Raw genomic sequence first — 19049 nt, forward strand, 5'->3', positions numbered from 1 at the left:
AGGTGCATCTAGCAGACAGAAAACCAGAGCTCCTGGGTAACTTCGTAGTAAGCTCAGGCATTGCAGCGAGTGTGACTTGGCAAAGGAAACAAATCTGCTTCTGTCAGTGCTACAATCAAGGCTCCCACTGATAATGGTAAAAGGCAGCAATGCAACAGAGCAAATTTTTAAAAACTGTTATACTGACAATGGGAAAAATGCTCTTCTGACTTTCTCCTGACTCCACTGCTGTGGAAATTCCCAGCCTGCAAACAGCAAGCTCCTGTTGAAGCTTTGCAGCACTTTGGACATGTGAACCATGTCCACATTTCTTCCAGGCTGGGACCCACAAGCTGCTGGCCAGAGCTGATGGAGTTAGTGGCTGATCAGCTCCTCATTGCTGGCTCAAGCCTTTATCTTTCCCTGCTGGATGGGATTGTGCCTCAACAGCCCCTTTCAGTTGACAAGAAATGTGTTCTAGGGTTAAATCACCACTTACCCCGTCTCTTGATACACCTGCATTGGGTTACCTCTGCTACAAACCCCTATGACTTTAAAAATGTCTAATTAAGACTAAATAGTCTGAGTTTGTATCTCAGTCTTGCAGCCACAAATACTCACTTTTGTAAAAGAAACTCAGAAGCTTCTTTGGAAATGAGTGAAAATAACCATAACTTCTAATGAGGACCTGTATGAGCCACTTGGACTTGGAACCTGAGAATTTGTTTGTTGCTTTAATTCTTGCCTTAATGCTACGTGTAGTTTCTATGTGATTCAGTATTAGATGCTACAGTAGATGGGAGCAGGTAGCATTATTATAATACTGAATAATCTGACTCCATGGGGGCTAGAACGGGAGAGGAATGAGACTGAGACTTGCAGACAGATAAGACATGGGCGTTAGGAGACAGCAAAATGGAAATGTCTAATTGAAAATCTCATTTGTCCTTGCTGCTTAATGATTCTGGAGGCTGGAAGAAAGCCACCTCCCAGTAGGATGGTCCTGTGGTCACCCAGAAGGTCCTGCAGCAATTCATGTGAATTTCTGCTGTAGTCCTGGTTCAGGAGGGCAGGCAGAGCAGCAGCATGGGAAGCTTTGCTGACTCTCCCGCTTCCAATAAAATGTTTCTTTATCTTAAACATAAATCACATATCATAAATCGTGTATTTATTTTTTTTCAAGAAAAAAGTGGTTGTCACTTCTCTAGCAAAACTGTGCTCCATCCCTGCTTTTTGCTCTCAGTTCATCAGCTGAAGGCTTTTTCTGTGTGGGCAGGAGCGGGAAGCACTTGCACAGGACACCTTGGGAAGCAGTGTGTGCTCCTGTAGCACCCCTGCTGGACTGAAAGTCTGCTGAGTGCAGGTGTAAGATGAACAGAAACATGAGTCTGAAACAGAAAAACAAGATGAACATTTGGGAGAAGTGATTATTAACCTTTGTAATACCTGGAAGTATTAAAAGTGTGTTTTCTTGTCTCCCCCTCAGACTGCAGACAGTCGATGAAGGAAGAGGAGGGGACAGTAACTATCAACAGGAGAGGGGCTATCAAGCAAGCCAAAATCCACTACATCAAAAACCATGAATTTATTGCCACCTTCTTTGGACAACCTACATTTTGCTCTGTCTGCAGAGACTTTGTGTGGTAAGAAGGAAAATCTAAGCTTCCCCACTTTCAAGGGCCAAATAACTGCAAAATTTGCTTCGGGTATACTCAGACAAAATGTGACAAATAAATTTATGCGGGTTGAGGAATTGAGGTTATATACTCATTAAATGCATTTTTATACCTAAGAACTATGGTTGTCTTTCACATTGGAAAATAAAAAAATAGATGAAAAATGAAAATGAAAAGTAGAGCTTGAACATTTTTGCCACTGAAGTAATAGACAGAAATTCCATCAGCCTCAAGTGATATCTGGCCTGTGATCATCAGCAGCTCTGTCACAGGAGAATGAGATGGGTGGGTCTGAGACTAAAGACCCACAGAGAGCCAGAAGTTGGATCCCTTTGGTAGTAAGGCTGTTTTTGTCTGAAGTCAGGCTGGGAGGATTTCCCATGTGATTGAAACATTGTCATTTCTGGGTTTTTCTCCTAATTTGCTCGTCTATCAAAACACAAGACCTTATCTTCTAAATCCTGCTTTCCTAAGACAGAGGATTCTGATTAGCAGAATTTTGACCAGCTTAGTAATTGGTTGGTTGACATGGTAAAAATAAAATAAACACCAGCTACCTTTTATTCCAGAAAATTTATTGATTTCCTTTTTTATAATTTGTTTTTCAGGGGACTCAACAAGCAGGGATACAAATGTAGACGTAAGTTGATTTTCTGTTTTGTTTTCCTTTTTTCTTATGCTGCTTTCCACATGAATCTGGAGATCTAATAGTTACTCTCGAAAAAAATCTGTAAATTTGCATGGCACAATGCATCATCACTATGGTTAGCAGTAGATGTTAAATATCACTTTTGCACAATAACCAAAGGAATCTGATTGATTCCTACCTGAGGTTTTAGTATCAAGATTTAGACTTGGCTCTTCTTCTCAGAAGTTTGTAATGCTATTGAAAAGTTGCACTCATTTATGACATCAGTTTTTTGTGAAACATTTTCTAAAATGAATTACAACTATTGAGGGTTTTTACAGCTGAATTGAAAATCACTTTTGACTTAGCATAGATCTGTGCATTATTCCAAGCAGGGAGGAGCTATCAAAGGGTAAAGCTCAAAAGTGTAATACTGTCCTGTTGGCAAATGCTGGGGGCATTGCTTAATGGAAGCTGATTTAGTTTAGAAATAAAGTTTATGGTAAAAGAAAAGGGATGGGGGAATCAGCTTTAAAAAGACTATTATCTTGATAGAAAGTAAGCTTTTGGTGGATATGGTATAATGCAAAAGGAGTATGATTTTCACATTCTGCTGTTAAATGCAAACATCTCATCCCATGTGTTTATTATCTGAAGGAATCCTTTTTTTTCTTGTGCATGTCTTGAAGAATGCAATGCTGCTATTCATAAGAAATGCATTGATAAAATCATTGGGAGGTGTACTGGTACTGCAGCCAACAGCAGGGACACAATGGTAAGAGCTGGAACAATATATTTAGAGTGTAATTATGTAATTAAACATTGCTGAACTAACAAAACCTTGTACAGAAGCTGCCAATTCCATTTGGGAGATGCTTGGCTGTACAACCCAAGGTTCTGTCTTTGCTTTGTGCAAACTGTAACAAGCAGTGGGCAAAGCTCTGTGAGGGGTGGGTGGTGTGTGATGGGCAGATCCATTTCCTGCTGGATGAGGGAGCTGAAATGAAATTGTTGTGGCTGTGCTCAGTTCCAGAAGGAGCGGTTCAACATCGACATGCCCCACCGCTTCAGAGTCTACAACTACATGAGCCCCACCTTCTGTGACCACTGTGGCAGCCTGCTCTGGGGGCTGGTCAGGCAAGGGCTCAAGTGTGAAGGTGAGGAGGAGGAGGGCTCTGGCAGCTCTCTGTGCTTTTCCAGTGTTCCCCCCACTGGAGACTGCGGTTGCTGCACACTGTGTCTGGTGTAGGGTGGGATTCATCTCGTCCATATGGGCTGAAAAAGCTTTTGTACTAAAGAGAGACAGAGGCACTGGGCTTGTGGGACAGCTCAGCCAAGGTGAGATGCTAAAGGAGTCAGGAGACACCCCAGAGGTGTAATCTTGAGTATTATTGAAATTACTACTTTGGGAATAGCTGAAATTTGGAGACTGACTCAACGTAGCACCTAAAAGTGTGTTCAAAGCATTTACTGTAAACATTGCTTTTATAATTCTCCCACAAAAAGGCAAGATGATTCTTTATTGTCAGTGATTTGGAGAATAAAGTAATGATGAGTGGAGGTTTTTTCCTTGTGAAACATTTTTTAGCCTTCATTGTGTTAAAGGATAAAGACTGTAATTTTGGTAGCAATGACAGGTCCATGTCCAGTCAGTCTTAAAAAAGGTTTCTGACTGCACAGAAAACAGCAGTTTGTTGTAATGTCAGTATTTTCCTGATGCTTGTATAACAATCCGTACATTTCTTTCAGAATGTGGGATGAATGTTCATCATAAATGCCAGAAGAAGGTGGCAAACTTATGTGGAATAAACCAGAAGTTGCTAGCTGAAGCTTTAAATCAAGTTAGCCAGGTAAGCTTTATTGCCATTTGTCAGGTAATTATTTGTTTTCAGAGCACTTTGGGGTTTTCACTTCATCTTCTCTGCATCACTTTTATGGGGAACTGTGTTTGGAAAAGAGGAAAGGCAAACAGCTTTTTTCTTTTTTAATTTGACACTTACATAGACTGACAAAGATACCAGTAGCCTGAAACTGAAATAGGGGAAGGGGTGTATCACTCAAAGAATTTTTAAAAGGGTGTGTGGTTTCCTGAAATCCAATTTTGTTCTTCTGTGGTGCCAAGATTATTCTGTCCCTTTCTGTTTAATGAATTAATCAGTGGCATAATAATGCTGAAATCTGTTTTTACATGCTTCAACTTTAAAATTCCACTTGAATGATAAAATTAAGTGAATAAGGAGAAATATACCACATTTTCTCAATTTTTATTCTTCTGATACAAATATATACACACACACAGAAAACCCCTCTGGAATTAATCCTGGCCCCATAGCTTGCCTTGTTCATCTCCTGCTCCAGCATGATTCTTTTGTGGTCAGCTTCTGCAAATAAAGATTCAGACACAAGCTCTGAAATAAAACAGGAAAATATCTCACAAAAGCCAACAGCGCTTCCTCTGAGATGTGTATTCCTAAGCTTTCACAGGATATTTACTTTGAAAACAGTGAGAGCTGTTGCACCAGCTCTTTCATGACACTGGAGCTCAATCTTTTCATTACTGAAATTTGATCTCAGGGATCTTCCATATGTAAAAGAGGTTTCCCTGTGCTAAAGACAGATGTCACATCAAGATATGACTTCAGCATGTCCAGGATAACAGTGATTCCCATCTCCTCTTTCACATGAACACACATGCAAGGGGACATTTTCCCACAGGTCAAATTCTTCCCACTGTCGATTCAAACCATTATCCCTTTAATAATTTTGCAGTGAACAATACAGCATAGACTGTTCAGGAATTTGTGATTTATTTTCTTGCAGTGAAGGAAGTAAAGCAAATGGCTGATGTGAAGCTGTGAAGAAGGTGACTAAATAGTCTATGAACCAGACTTCTTGAGAAAAGATATTTACTGGGAGTTAATAATTAAAAGTTTATGCTACCATCATGTTAAATGTAAAGCTATTACTCTATTTCTAAAGTAACAGTGCTAATATAATTTCAAATGTTCCCCTTCTCCTCAGAAATCTACACGAAGGTCTGATTCTGGATCTGTAGAAAGTGTTGGTATTTATCAGGATTTTGATAAGAAACATAAAGCTCCAGGAGGAGACACAACAGGTGAGAAAACAAACAATGTTTCAATACAGCCACTTACCTACTAGACAATTTAAGTCGTTGTTCATTCTTGCCTTGTGTTAGACAGGATTTTTTAGTAAGTGCTGTTTAAAAAAGCAGCATGTATTTCATTTTACCATCTCCTGGCCACACAAAAAGCTTACACAGGAGTTGCCCTTTATGCTTAGGTTCACCAGTAATTCCAGCAGCAGATGCATTGAAATATACTATGTTAGTACCTAATTCCTACCCAGGGCTCTGAGTCCTGCAGTGTTCCTGCATGCACTGAGCTTTCCCCTCCCTGTTTTGCTCAGCAGATAACAGTGAGTATGATAAGCTCTGGGAGGGCCGCACAGCTGAGACAGTGTCAAGAATTGCAAGGAGAAAATTCAACATAGACAGCTTTGTCTTCCACAAAGTGCTGGGGAAAGGAAGCTTTGGAAAGGTATGTGACACACTGAGAGCTTAAGGTGTCTGCCTCGCTTGGTCTCTGCAATGTGATGCGCTATTTCCTTTAACCAGAAAGGTCTCACAGCTTCTTAGGTCAGTAATCATCTGACAGAATTGTATATAGACATCTTTGTCAAAGACACTAGAATTTCATCAGCTGGATCTTGTCTAAACCCAAAGGTGATGCGTCATGCACAGCAGTTTGTCAGTGTTTAGTATCGAGGCAGAGGAACTGCCCTTTAATGCACACAGTACAGATATGGATCTTTTAGTTCTGTTCCCTCCAAACAGAAACAGCCTCACAAGGCCCCAGTGCAATGGCAGGGGATGTCTGAGAGAGCAGAGTGACCTCCACAGGCTCTGTCCACTGCTGTCTCTGGAGCTACAGCTCTAGTGACAGAACAGGCTTTACATGGCTGCTGTTTATATGCTCACAAGACATTGACAGAAAAACTGCTGAGCCTGTGCTGTGTGGTCCTTGAGCCCCATCTCCTCATCTCAGTGTCCAGCAGCTTCACCTTCCCAAATCTCCCTCATCTTTCCCATTTAGATGTGGTTTTTTGAATTGTCAGTGCACCTGCTGTGAACACTTCTGGCTTTCCTGCACTGATACATCAGCACCAGTCTTTCCTATGTGTGCTGTACTCTCACCTTTTATTTTTTGGAGGTTCTGCTTGCCGAGCTGAAAGGGAAGAACGAATTCTTTGCTATCAAAGCTCTGAAAAAGGACGTGGTGCTAATTGATGATGATGTGGAATGTACCATGGTGGAAAAGAGGGTCCTCGCTCTTGCCTGGGAAAATCCATTTCTCACACATCTTTACTGCACCTTTCAGACAAAGGTAAGAAAAAGTCAAGTGGTGACAGCAACACAACAGACTGAGCCTTTTAATGGATGCTGATACCAGCAGTCAAATGACAGTAATTTAGTGATGCAAGAATTAAATGTCCTTTTCCTGTGCTCTGTGCAATAATTCACGGGCCTTGTGGAAAGTAAATACGAGTATGACCAAACATACCTTGATAAAGACAGAATAAAGTCAGAAAAACATCTATGCAGCCTGGAATAAGAAGGAGTTGGATTTAAGTCCTTGATCTGAGCTTTACCCTCGGTGAGGGGGAAAAAGGATGACTGTCACAGGTAGAAATCAGTAAGTCTTATTTAAGTGTGTATTAAGTCTAGAAACCCACAGAATACAAGATCAGATATTTATATTTACAAGACCAGGCTACTCAACTCTGTAGGAGCCTCATAGGGGTACATGCAACAGAGATATCCTTCAGGAGAAGAGGGGAGTGGCTGCTTGGTCCCCTGGAGGCACATTGCTACTTCATTTATGGCTGGAATAGCATCAGTAATTGTTCCATTCCCTGGTTGTTTGCTAAAGGATCATTTGTTCTTCGTTATGGAGTTCCTGAACGGGGGAGATCTGATGTTCCACATACAAGACAAGGGGCGTTTCGATCTCTACAGAGCAACGTGAGTCCTCCACCCTTCATTCCCCCCCTCCAGGAATGATTTTGGTCTCTGGGTTCATGGCTTCTAGTTCTGTGCCCCTCCTTATCTGCAGTCAAGTTTCAGTGGCTGATAATTGAAAGGATGTTTCTAGGCACTGGTTGAATACAATGAAGAAGTTCACCTAATGATGTGTGGAGTTGGGCTTTCCTAATTTACATAGCAGAGTGATGTTTTACTTGATGGGATACTTGTACCTAGAGGTGCAAAATAAACTGCAACACGAGCCAGCACTGAAAAGCAAAAGGTACAGCTTCAGTGTACTTTAGGACAGTATTTTGATGGAAAAAATTGGAAAACAGCATGGAGGGGAAAAATTCAACACTTATTTACTACTATTGCTAAATTGACATGATAGTACAAAAAAAACATGCATTCCATGAGATGCTAATTCCATGGGTAAGCACTTTGTTTAGCAAGGGCACTTGTGTCAGTTATCTCTGACTTAAGTGTTTAGCTCCAGTGATCTTTAAAAGATGCAAAAATATTGTATTATTGTTACTTTAGCTATCATTTTTAGCTTGAGGTCAGTTTTCTCTTCTCCTACCCAAATCCACAGCAGTTTTAATGGCATCATTGAAGGGGTGGCATGTAAACCTTAAAAAGTAACAGTGCAGGGTACTGGACCTATCTGTAAACCCCAGGAAAATGGCTTCTGTTAGTGGCACTGCACTAAGGAATGCTGACTGGATGGGACCAGAACAAGAAGTCTGGCATCAATAGCAGCCAGTTGTATAGGTCAGCTCCCTTCCCACTCTGTCCAGCAAAAATCTGGATAAAGGCCCTCCAGCTTACCTGCATCCCAGCAAGCATCTGTGCATCTGGCATCCTCTCCTGTTACATTTTGTGCCTATTTGTTTTGGACCAACATTCATCTGCTATACAGAAGTGGAATAGTTTTGTGTTTTTCCAATTAAAGAAAAAAAATCAATACCTTTTGGGGAAGAGGGAAGCATTCTTTTAGATTTTCCTTCATGTCCCCTAGATTAACACCTCTTTTTTTGAGGAGAGTGCCCCTGAAGTGATGCCACTTTTCCATCTGTCTGTTGTGACCAGGCAGGTGCAGAGGGAGAGACAGGTGAGGCCCAGTTCTAACCTTGCCATTGGTGCCCAGTCACTCCTGCAGAAATCCTTGAGGGCTGAGCTCCCAGTAGCTTTTAAAAGGCATGTGCATATCACTAAGACCACGCAAAGACTGTTATTAAAGAGGAGAAAAGGGATGGTGTTCCCTGAGGGAAGTGGATGCAACCTTACAGCAATTGCTGCATGTCCCCTCTGCTGTTTGGTGTTGGACACTGCCGATGTGTGGTGAAGGGATTGACTTGCAGGTTACAGCATCTGGCTGCCTAAACACGGGTATGGTGGGATTTAAAGATGTGTACAGTGCTTCTCACTCCATGAAAAGATGCCCGCAGCATTATTTTGGTTACCTGCATTGACTGCATTGTAACTGAGTGAAGATTAAAAGATGCTTTGGTCTTTTCAGGTTTTACGGAGCTGAAATTTTATGTGGGCTCCAGTTTCTTCACAGCAAAGGCATTATTTATAGGTGAGTACCAGGCAGCTCCAGGCTGGGACCTGGGAACTGTCTTAGCACTTCATGCATCTTTGAATTCCTGACTGATGTAACAAGCACAAGCTGTCTGTCAGAGATCTGCTGTAGTTCCAAGGCCATTAACATGCCTGAGATGAATCTCTATTTATGTTGTTTTTTTCCTTGGCAACTGGAATGATGGAATGGTATTTGTGTTACACAAAACCAGTTTTGTTTCAGTTATTTTCAAACGCTGCCTTCAAATCATGAGCCTGTTTAGTCTGGAGGTGAGGCAGAGGGTCCTTGAGGATATCAGTTCCCACTGGTCCTGAGCAAACCACCGAGGTGAAAGGTGCCTGCTTTTGCCTTCTGGTCAAAGCACAATATTGATGTTTCTGCTTGAAGCATCAAGGGCCAGACCCTGATCCACTGCTGGTACTGGGAACTTCAGTTACCCAGGAGAAAAGACTGCCCTGTTCTTAGGTGAAAGGCTCTGCTCTATTTCAGTCCTTCTTGGTAAGCAGAGGGCTGTTCAGTTTCTCTGCAGCCTGCCCTCCTTGGTAGGTGCATCTGCAGCCAGATGGACAAAAAATGCATCACGGTCAAAGCGAGGGAATGTAGCTTTTGGAAACTGCTGGGGGAAAAAAGCTCTTACTTGGTTAAGTAGTGTTGTTCTGAGAAAAGACATCAATAGGACACTTCACAGGCCATGCCACAACACATGAACTTGTGCTGTAACCAGGACCAAGTCCCAGGTACTGTTAAGAGTTGGGCAGGTTTCGAACTATCAAATTCCTGCCAAAGGCTCTCAAAATCCAACACAATCCTTCTTTTGAGCCCTGGAGCTGGTGCAGCACTGCTGTTTCAGCTTCTGGGGCATTAACTCACGCTGCCTTCCAGCAGCAACGAGATCTGGCTGTGCTTTTGGATCTGTGGAGGATTATAAGGTCACATTCTATATATGCACCTCAGCCTCTTATTTTCTCTGACAAGAGAATTCTTTCCTTGTCCTTCATGCCTTCAAAGCACAAAGGTACCATTTTGGATGGATCATGGTGATGGATGATTATTTTCTTGAAAAGCCTCTGTGTGCAGCTGGGGAGGTGTTCATCAGTGAAGGAACTTGTGTGCGTCTGATTACAAAAATGACTCACTTAAAACACAACATTTTTTAAATACCTTTTGCAGAGACCTAAAACTGGACAATGTGATGCTTGATAAAGAAGGCCACATCAAAATAGCTGATTTTGGAATGTGCAAAGAAAACGTTGTTGGTGACAACAAGGCGAGCACTTTCTGTGGGACCCCTGACTACATCGCTCCCGAGGTCAGTATGGCACAAACAGTGCTGGCATGGATTTAGTGCCCTGCTGTGATTAATCACCTCTTTGTAGATTAATAGTTCCAAAATGTCCAAGTCTAATTAGAAGTAAAAATCAGGAAAAAATTGTATCTGCATTCTTTATAGAAGGTACTTGAGATTTTTAAATATTCTGTAGCTTGAAGTTTAAAAAATGTGGGTCTGGAAAGTTAAAATGCTCAATTTTTTAAGAGCTGGGGGTTAGTTGTAGCCAGCACACCCATGGTTAATTAATCTATGGTATGTGCACTGCAGATGGAGAAGAGACTTGTGCCTATGCAAACAACCAGAATTAAAAACAAAAGGAGCTTCTAAAGGGAATCTCACAGAGTTAAATTCTGCATGTTACAGTTATTTTTTAAAAAAATCTCATTTGCAAAGCAGCTCAGCTATGGTATTTAGCTTTTAAAGCTATAAGTTACGTCAAAGCCTTCCATAGGAATCTACTTTGCATCACTACTTGCTTCTCCCTTCATCTTGTAAAGAAGTAGAGAGGATGTTTTCTAAGTCTATGGTTACTGAAAGTTAAGGGAGAAAATGCCTGAATGAGAGCAAAGACCTGTTCATGGAGCTGGCCACACTCCCACAAACAGCAGCCTAGGGTAAAACCACAGCTGTGCATCAGTGCCCACAATTTCCTAGATGGATTTTTATTTTTCCCCTAAATGCTCTAGTTATTAAAGATTCTCTCTTGAAATACCTCTCCTGGTTTTTGGGATGTATTGCTGCTTCCTACCACTTACTTGTGTTCCCTCCTGTGTGGCCCAAGATCCTGCAGGGTTTGCGGTACACGTTCTCTGTGGACTGGTGGTCCTTTGGGGTCCTGCTGTATGAGATGCTGATTGGCCAGTCCCCCTTCCATGGGGATGATGAAGATGAACTGTTTGAGTCAATCCGAGTGGACACCCCTCACTACCCACGCTGGATTACCAAGGAGTCAAAGGATATATTAGAAAAGGTAGGACTGGTGATCAGCCTGGGCTCCTGGTGCTGTCTCTGTCCAGGGAGAGATAAACCTCCCAGTAAAGGAACTGTTTATCAGCAAATTGCTCTTACAAAGGGAAAGCCAGGTCAGATTAATTCCTGATGCTGTGTTTGCTGTCAGCACCCTTACTTGTTTTAGCACCATACCTGTAATTCTTCCACTGCCGTGTACCTTTGGAGCAGCTCTAACACTTCACTGGGTGTCTTCTCTTGCAGCTCTTTGAAAGGGATCCAGCAAAACGACTTGGGGTCACTGGGAATATCAGAGACCATCCTTTCTTCAAAACAATCAACTGGACAGCGCTGGAGAAGAGGGAGGTGGACCCTCCCTTCAGGCCAAAAGTGGTACGTGGGTTGTTCTTTGTTCTTCATAAACAGCAGTGAATTCTGTACCTGCACAAGGTATCCTACTGCCATTTTCTCCTCCCATTTTACAAATAAGGAAGGTGTATAGCTGTAGGCCCATTGTTCTTGGATGGTTCAGTTACACACAGGTGCACTGTACTCCTGTGACTGCCCTGAGATCTTCCTGTTAAGACTGTCCTCCTATTGCTCTCAAGGAGCTTCTTTACGAAAAAAACGTTCAGCAAAACCAAGAGACAGCTTTGCCCTCCCTTCCTCTCTGTGTTAGAATTGTTCACAGTTCCTTGCAGTTTTCTTTTCTGAAATGGCACATGGGAAGAGCAGCAGCAGCTCGAGGCTGCTCAGCTGGTACCTGACTGCAGGCATTCTGTGCAAGCATTAAATCTCTGCTGCTTCAAACTCATCTGAGCATCTCCAAGGGGGCAAGAAGCAGCATTCTCTAAGCTACTTACCTTAGAATTAATGTACATGCCTGATGCTACCTGAAAAAACACCTAAAGAACAGACTGTAACTCAATCTGTATCACAGTGGGATGCTGCTGCTTCAGCTCACCTGGTTAAAAATCCAGACCAGTGCTTCTCCAGCCTGTTACTGGAACAGGTGAAATGATCTGGAGGCAGCAGTCTCTTTAAAATGTACTCGATGGAGAAAAGCTGTCCCCTTCAAACACACAAGGTTTCGTGTTGCTTGTTCCCAGAGAAGTGGGAAATCTGGAAATGTAAAGATCCTACAAACAGTAATGTTTGGTGGTTCAGAGTGTAAAACAATTTTTAGTTACATGAATATCTATGAAACACAAAGCAGCTGCTATAGGGCACTGCTGTTTTCTCTGAACAAGTACAGCCTGTAAAATGCTCTCAGGAATTTAGATATTTTCGTTAATGGCAAGAAATGCTGGCCTTACCTCTAAGTAAATGCTGCATTGCTTTTGTCAAGAGATAATCTTTGGGTAATAACCCAGTGCTATCACAAATCCAGGTGGTTCTTCTCCAAAGCAACCTGGGTTTGGTATTTCTGGTGGTTTCCAACTAAAAATAAGAAATTGCCCAGTTATCATCTTATAGTCTTGCTAAAATAGGTTAAAATGAGATTTATTTTTTTTTTTTCCCCCTCTCTAAAGTAGGGGAAGGGAGGGAGGGAGCACCAAGACTAACTTCCCGAAGTTCTGCATTTAAGTAATTTGTTCTGGAAGAAAATTACAAAGTTTGTCTCAAACTGTCTTCCCTCTCCAACACAGAAATCAGCAAGTGACTACAACAACTTTGACAGAGAATTCCTGAGCGAGAAGCCAAAATTGTCTTACAGCGACAAAAACCTGATCGAGTCCATGGATCAGTCTGCATTTAATGGATTTTCTTTTATTAACCCTAAATTTGAACAGATCTTGAACAAGTAAGTCTCTGAACAGCTGGACTTTAAAGCAGGGTTACACATTACAAACCCAGACTCCCAAGTGTTAATGCATTCCAACGATGTCGATACTTCAGAATAATACATGGTAGTGTGATGAATTATGTTCAACTCCTGATTTATTGGCAGTGTTTTTATGCATGGTTGGGTTTAAGATATGTGAATCATGTGCATTATTTTCTCTGTTGGGGAAAATGTAAATTCAGTTTGGTACTTGAATGTAGTTATATATATATATATATATATGTGCTGTATATTTTGCTCGAGAGAAGACATTGGGGAATAGAAGATGTCTTTTTAAAATGCATTTGAGCCCTTGGTTCTTTTATTTGTCTTCAATTAAAAGAAAGTTTAATGTAACTTTCATTCATGGCTCTATGATTTTTAACAATATACAATTTAACTCCAGTTGTCTTTAAACTACGGTGAAAAAATAATGCTTGGTTAGCCCTGATCACTTTCTTAAAATATTTGTTGTTTTTGTGAATTAACCAAAAGGAAGAAACAGGCAAGAGCAGAGATTCCTAGTGTAACACTAGCTGCTGTGGGAAACAGCTCAGGAGCGCTTTTGCTGAATAAATGCTACTTATTTATTCTAAGGCAGTCCAAGCATGAGACAAAAGGCCTCAGCATCCCAGAGCAGCCCCATCCTGCCTGGGACTGTGGGGTTCTGCCACTTCCTGCTAACAGACACAACAATCACAGCAGGACAGAACCCAGGTAATGACTGTAGAGTTACTTGCCTGCTCTGCCTGAGGAATTATTCTGTTTAACTGCCAAACACAAAATCCTTTGTCCAGTTTTATTTGCTTGTTTGTAACACAGCAGCTGTGGCTCTTTCTGCTTGCTGTTAGGACCTGGTTTTGTGCCCTTCTGCTTCGTTGCAACACCTACTTCTGAATTTTGATTTTTAACCATTAATGAGAAAGAAAAATGAATGTAATTCCTGCAAAGCTCCTTCCAAAACCTTCTCCTTGCAGTCAGCTCATAAAATTCAGGCCAAAGTAAGGTTTCCTTGTTTCTCGGGAGCTTTTGGTATCTTGTAACACTATTGCAAATGATTTGATTTTTCTCAACACTAAGCAGGCAGAAAAAATGTACATGTGTCAGTTCATCTAAGAGTTATGAAATGCTACTGAGCTCTTAGGAGCACCCTGGAGCTTCTGAGTCTTTTCAGACTGGTAAGCCTGCTGAAATAGCAGCAGAAAGCTGTAATACTTCGTAGAGACTCAAAAAAATAGTGCTGCCTTTGTTCTGCTCCTAAAGAACAGCTCTAGCTTATTGTTATACCTCAACTAGTGCCAGCATGACTTGAATGCCATCTGAGCCTGCAGCAGATTGAGGCTGGAAGGGGCAGAACACAGCTGGCATTTCCAAACAGCCAGGGCTGGCCTGGTTTACCAACCCCAGTCCAAGGGGACCAAGCAGTGCCCTGCAAGGTGCTGCAGGGAGAGCAGGAAACGGGGCTTTTCCCCTTCACATACCCTACAGAGTCAGTTCTGCTTTGCTATTTCTCACCAGAAAGTGATTCTGCTTTCCAAGGTGAGTGCTGGGCCCCTTCTAGGTGAGAAGTAACAAAGGTGGGTGCCAGCAGCAGTGGGTATTTGCACAGCCAGAAGCTGTAATGAATTACACGTTGTAGTTACTGTTCCTTGTGGGAATGCTGGCTCCCTGCCCCACCTGCTTTGTCCTGGAGTAACAAGTGCCAAACCTGCTCAAGAGGCTTCGCACAGCAACTCCTTCACCTGGCATCTGACTGATGGACCAGGAGCAGCTCCTGTTGCCACAGCTGTGCCCGGCTGCACCCGTGACACAGGGGCACAGACCCCTTTGCTCTGCAGAGCAGCTACTCCACCCCTCTGCCTCAGCAGCACTGTCCTGTTCAGCCACTGCACAGGGCCCTGCCCTGCACCAGTGTTACCTTCTGACAGCACAGGCACAAAAGCTCCACAGCCTGGTGAGTGCTCCACCTCCTCTGCTGACCTGCTGCATGCCAGGGCCACCTGCGGGCACCAAACATCTGCGTTCACTCGCCCATCGGCTCTGGGTCATCCTGAGACTACAGGAAGTTTCAGCAATTAAAGGATTTTCTTCCTTCTTCCTCCATTATTGAATCACAGTTATTTGCAGAGTAAAGCAGCCACAGGGTGAATTAATTTAATCCTTACACTGATGTCTAAGCGCCCTAAGCCTCGCTTGTGGAAGCTGTGGAACCCTGCTGAGGCTTGGGAACATTCACCTGGCACTTCAGCCACCGGAAATGGACACAGAAAGAAACACAGATCAGTGCACGTGGTAGCATTTGATCTTTATTACTTGGATCAAAGGTCAAATGATTACATTTGTCTGAAAGATCACAGTGAAGGCCAACGATGTAAGAAAGGACGGTTTAATCCCATTCAAGACTGCATCTGAGCCAGGCACACACAGAACAGAGGCAGTAAAACGGTACAAACACAGAAGGTCAGGACAAGGGTTTCCCCTCCCCTGTCAGTGACTATTCTGTCAGGAGTGGGGAGGACACACTTTTATAAAGTGACAATAATCTGCAATTCTTAACTGTGCCTTCCAGTTAACTGTGCAGTTACAGTTACACCCTGGGAGAACCCATCACTCCTAATCTACATTCACCTCAAATCTACATTCATCATCTACACCTGCTCTCTCCAGCCAGGGTCAGATGCAGTCACTGATTTAGTGCCTTCCTACCATAGAACCAACAACTTCATTTTTTTTTCTCTTCAAGTATCAGCACAATAGTTTATTTACACTTGTATACAACTCTCTTACTGAACACCCATTGTAGTAAAACACTCATCACAGTATATTTGAAAGCAGGCTATAAAAATACCTACTGTACATAGAACATGTAGCCTGGAGGATGTTACAGCACCTCTGACATGTCAGAGAGGTAAAACAAAGGGAAAGAGGAGACACCTCAAGCCGTGCTCGCCAGCAAAGAGAAGCAGCCCCTGGGCTCAGCTCTCAGTGGGGAAACATTTTTCCCACATTTCTTCAGCTGTAAAATCCCACTTTTCTAATGCAGCCTCCTGGGATTTTTACAGCTAAAACCTGACATTCTCAGTGTAAAAACCGTTTAACCACCACTCGGGTCCCGGGAGAGGAGCAAGGGCTGCCTGGGGCACAGCCCAGCTTTCCCACGCCAGAGTGGGAGGGGAAATTACTCCTTCAGTTGTGCCACAAAGGTGGCCTTGTTAATGACACATCAATAAATTCACTCCTCTGCGCAGTGCCAGGCAGGCTCTCTCCTCACCCCACAACTACGGGCACAGCTGAATTAATAAAGGTCTGAAATGGCATTACCATAACACACACACACAAAGCTTTAGACAGCAGCGCTTGAAGCAAGTGTTTCTGGTCATTCTGCACCTACACATTCCTCTTCTGAAACAGAACCCAGAAATGCACTATGGCTTACTTCCAGAGCTGAATATATTGCTGAATTTAGCTTATTAAAAAAAAAGAATCACAACAGCAGCACATTATTTTATAAACCCTGCACAAACAAAAGACAATTTAGCCCTTGCCTGCAAAACTATGTTACCAGGGCCTGGTATTTCAGACAGGAATTCAGGAAAGAAAACCAAAACACCAAAACAACCCCAACAACTCACACAGTAAAAGCTCAATTAATTGGAGAGAATCCTTAGAAAAAACACAGTCCAACTACCAAAGAATAGTTCTCCTCATTTAGAGCTAGAGCCAGCAGCAGTGCTGACAGCTCACTTCAGTTGTCTGGTAACGCACATACAAAATACACTTTGATTTACTACAGCTAAAAGGTTGGGACCTCAACAGACACAGAAAATTCCATTTCTAGCACTGGAGTTTCACTAGGCATAAAAGAGCAACAAAGAATTGGGATGATGGAAGGTGCTTAAAAACAATACAAAAAAACCCAAGGCAGGTGTGCCATGTTAAAAATTATTTCAGAATTTACCTGGTGTTTTTGTTGCATGAGAATGGTTAAACTCACCTAACCTTTCTGTACTGTTTCCTGATGTACGTATTAAATGTGGCTATAAAAGAGAAACATATACTTTTATGTTGAAATTCATTCCAAAAATTCCCTAAAAATATAATGACAACACTAAGAAGACAAGCAGCTTTTCCAGCCCTTCACAGGCTGAATCCTTTTCCTCTCCCTTCCAGACTCAGAAAAGCTGCTCATCCCCTCCCTTAACTGCAGCAGAAAGGACATGTCTCTCTCCATCTGTCTCTTGATTCATTCCCCAGCTGTCACTCACACTCATGTCCCCCACTGCCCTCCAAAATACACCTGGTCTCTGGGAAGTGTTAAAATCTTGCTAAAACAGCAGAATCTTCCAGGTAGCAAATCCAGCTTTAATGCTTTGATTTTCCAAAGGGAACATCTCCTTCGGCACTTCCAGAAAAAATTTAAGTTGTGGTTGGCAAAGCAAAGTTCAATTTAAAACACAGGATAATTATCAGAGCTGATGGGCTTCCCCACTTAAAGCAGCTTTGCAACATGAAGCCTCCAATGCTCAAAATGTAGAATTCTGCCCATGTTAAATACACCATCAAAAAAACTCCATGTAGTTCTAGGCAATCATTCACAGTAAAAATAAGAGAACTCTTAGAAAAAAAACACAAAAGAAAATAAAACCTAGTTAAAATCTGCCAGTAAAATCAACACGGGCAATTAACCACCTTGCATTATCCACAGATGAACAGTAAAAACCCATTGAAACTGCACAAATTTACATAGGAAAAGTCTAAAACCAACTCTACTCTGCTTCCCACGATCTTTTTACTGATACCTTTCAGCACCAGGAGTTATCCACGAGCACAGGTGTTCTCCAAAGCAGCGGAATCACATTCGAAATGTCTCGAAGGGGGGAAGGGGAGGCGCATTCATCCCGACCCGCTCCGACACCGCCGGGCCCTGAGCTGCTGGAGGAAGGGCTGCTGCCCCGGGAGCTGCAGCTATAGGTGGGTGGGGACTGTCCTCAAAGCTTCTTCTCTCGACCGATTCACACCTACATTCTGCAAAGTTAAAGACACCAGAAAGTTAAATTGTAAAGCAAAGGTCTCAATAGGCAGCCGCGGGTTTTGCTCAGCACGCAGCTGTCACATGACACAAAAGGTGAGTAAATTTTAACGCTTATTTCCTCAAAATGCTCTGTAAAACACAAGAAAAGGTCCCAGCCCTGAGCAGGAGTCAGAACCAGGCTTGGATCTCATCCTGGTGTCAGGAGCCTTACAGAGCCCCTGAATTACTGGATCTCTGGTGCCACTGAAAAGCATCCCTCAGACCTGTGTCACACCACGTCTGGCGGGACAATCAGCCCCTGTACACCATATGCAGGTCACAATGTTACAGCTTATAAAACCTTTTTTTCCTTTAACCACTGCTTTCACCACAATTTTCTAATCCACTGTCTCTCCCGGTCTTTATGCACATAGTGTAAGGAAAAACAGAACCCTGCAAAGGTCATAAACCACACAGGAATCAATAAAATCTTGAGGGAGGGAAGCCCACCTCTCCTTGTTCCAGGCACACTCCAGGAAATGATTCCTTAACACCAACAGCCATAAAGCCAGTCCTGATGCTATCTGTGAGCAGCCGAGTCACTGGAAGAACTCTGAATAACTCCCTGAAGAGCTGGTAACATGACGTGTTTCCTCAAGAGCTGGTAACATAAAGTTTAAAATGCACTTTGGGATACACAGGCATGTGGCAGATGTCACACTGACATCAGGGAATGCTCCCGTGGTTTTATAACCACATTTATTAGAGTTTACATTCAAAGCAAGTCTCTCCAGTCCAACTCTGGGGAGAGGAGATCCCCACAAGCACACAGTGAGGGGCCCTCTCAGCACATGCAGACACACAACTCCATCAGTCAAAACTCAACAGCTCAAAAAGCAGTTCAATGCCCTCCCCAACCCTGATTTCTAGATTTTTCAGCCATTTCTTATGAAAGCAGGATATAAGCAGCACCAGATTCTCTTTGGAGGTTGAATTCTGCCAACATTGCTCTGCCCTTAC

General features: G+C 42.7%; 2 protein-coding genes across 9 annotated transcripts in view; one reads left to right on the forward strand and one right to left on the reverse strand.

The window, feature by feature from the left end:
• Positions 1-13381, forward strand: part of PRKCD (protein kinase C delta) — a 60713-nt gene extending 47332 nt beyond the window's left edge. The window contains exons 5-18 of one of the 2 annotated variants that reach the window (XM_032120409.1): positions 1466-1622; positions 2264-2295; positions 2973-3058; positions 3311-3440; positions 4033-4133; positions 5305-5401; positions 5713-5843; positions 6516-6689; positions 7236-7327; positions 8850-8912; positions 10086-10224; positions 11027-11215; positions 11458-11586; positions 12843-13381. In XM_032120409.1, the coding sequence (XP_031976300.1) occupies positions 1466-1622; positions 2264-2295; positions 2973-3058; positions 3311-3440; positions 4033-4133; positions 5305-5401; positions 5713-5843; positions 6516-6689; positions 7236-7327; positions 8850-8912; positions 10086-10224; positions 11027-11215; positions 11458-11586; positions 12843-13001 (1679 nt within the window). In that variant the 3' untranslated portion in view covers positions 13002-13381. The remainder of the gene's footprint in view (positions 1-1465; positions 1623-2263; positions 2296-2972; positions 3059-3310; positions 3441-4032; positions 4134-5304; positions 5402-5712; positions 5844-6515; positions 6690-7235; positions 7328-8849; positions 8913-10085; positions 10225-11026; positions 11216-11457; positions 11587-12842) is intronic. The other variant, XM_032120410.1, reaches the window with a different exon arrangement.
• Positions 13382-15308: 1927 nt separating this feature from the next.
• Positions 15309-19049, reverse strand: part of LOC116449191 (6-phosphofructo-2-kinase/fructose-2,6-bisphosphatase 4) — a 56237-nt gene continuing 52496 nt past the window's right edge. For all 7 annotated transcript variants that reach the window (XM_032120419.1, XM_032120411.1, XM_032120416.1 and 4 more), the window contains exon 14: positions 15309-18043. In XM_032120419.1, coding sequence (XP_031976310.1) covers positions 17984-18043 — 60 coding nt within the window. In that variant the 3' untranslated portion in view covers positions 15309-17983. The remainder of the gene's footprint in view (positions 18044-19049) is intronic.

The sequence above is a fragment of the Corvus moneduloides genome, chromosome 11 (assembly GCF_009650955.1).
Source record: "Corvus moneduloides isolate bCorMon1 chromosome 11, bCorMon1.pri, whole genome shotgun sequence".
NCBI lineage: Eukaryota > Metazoa > Chordata > Aves > Passeriformes > Corvidae > Corvus > Corvus moneduloides.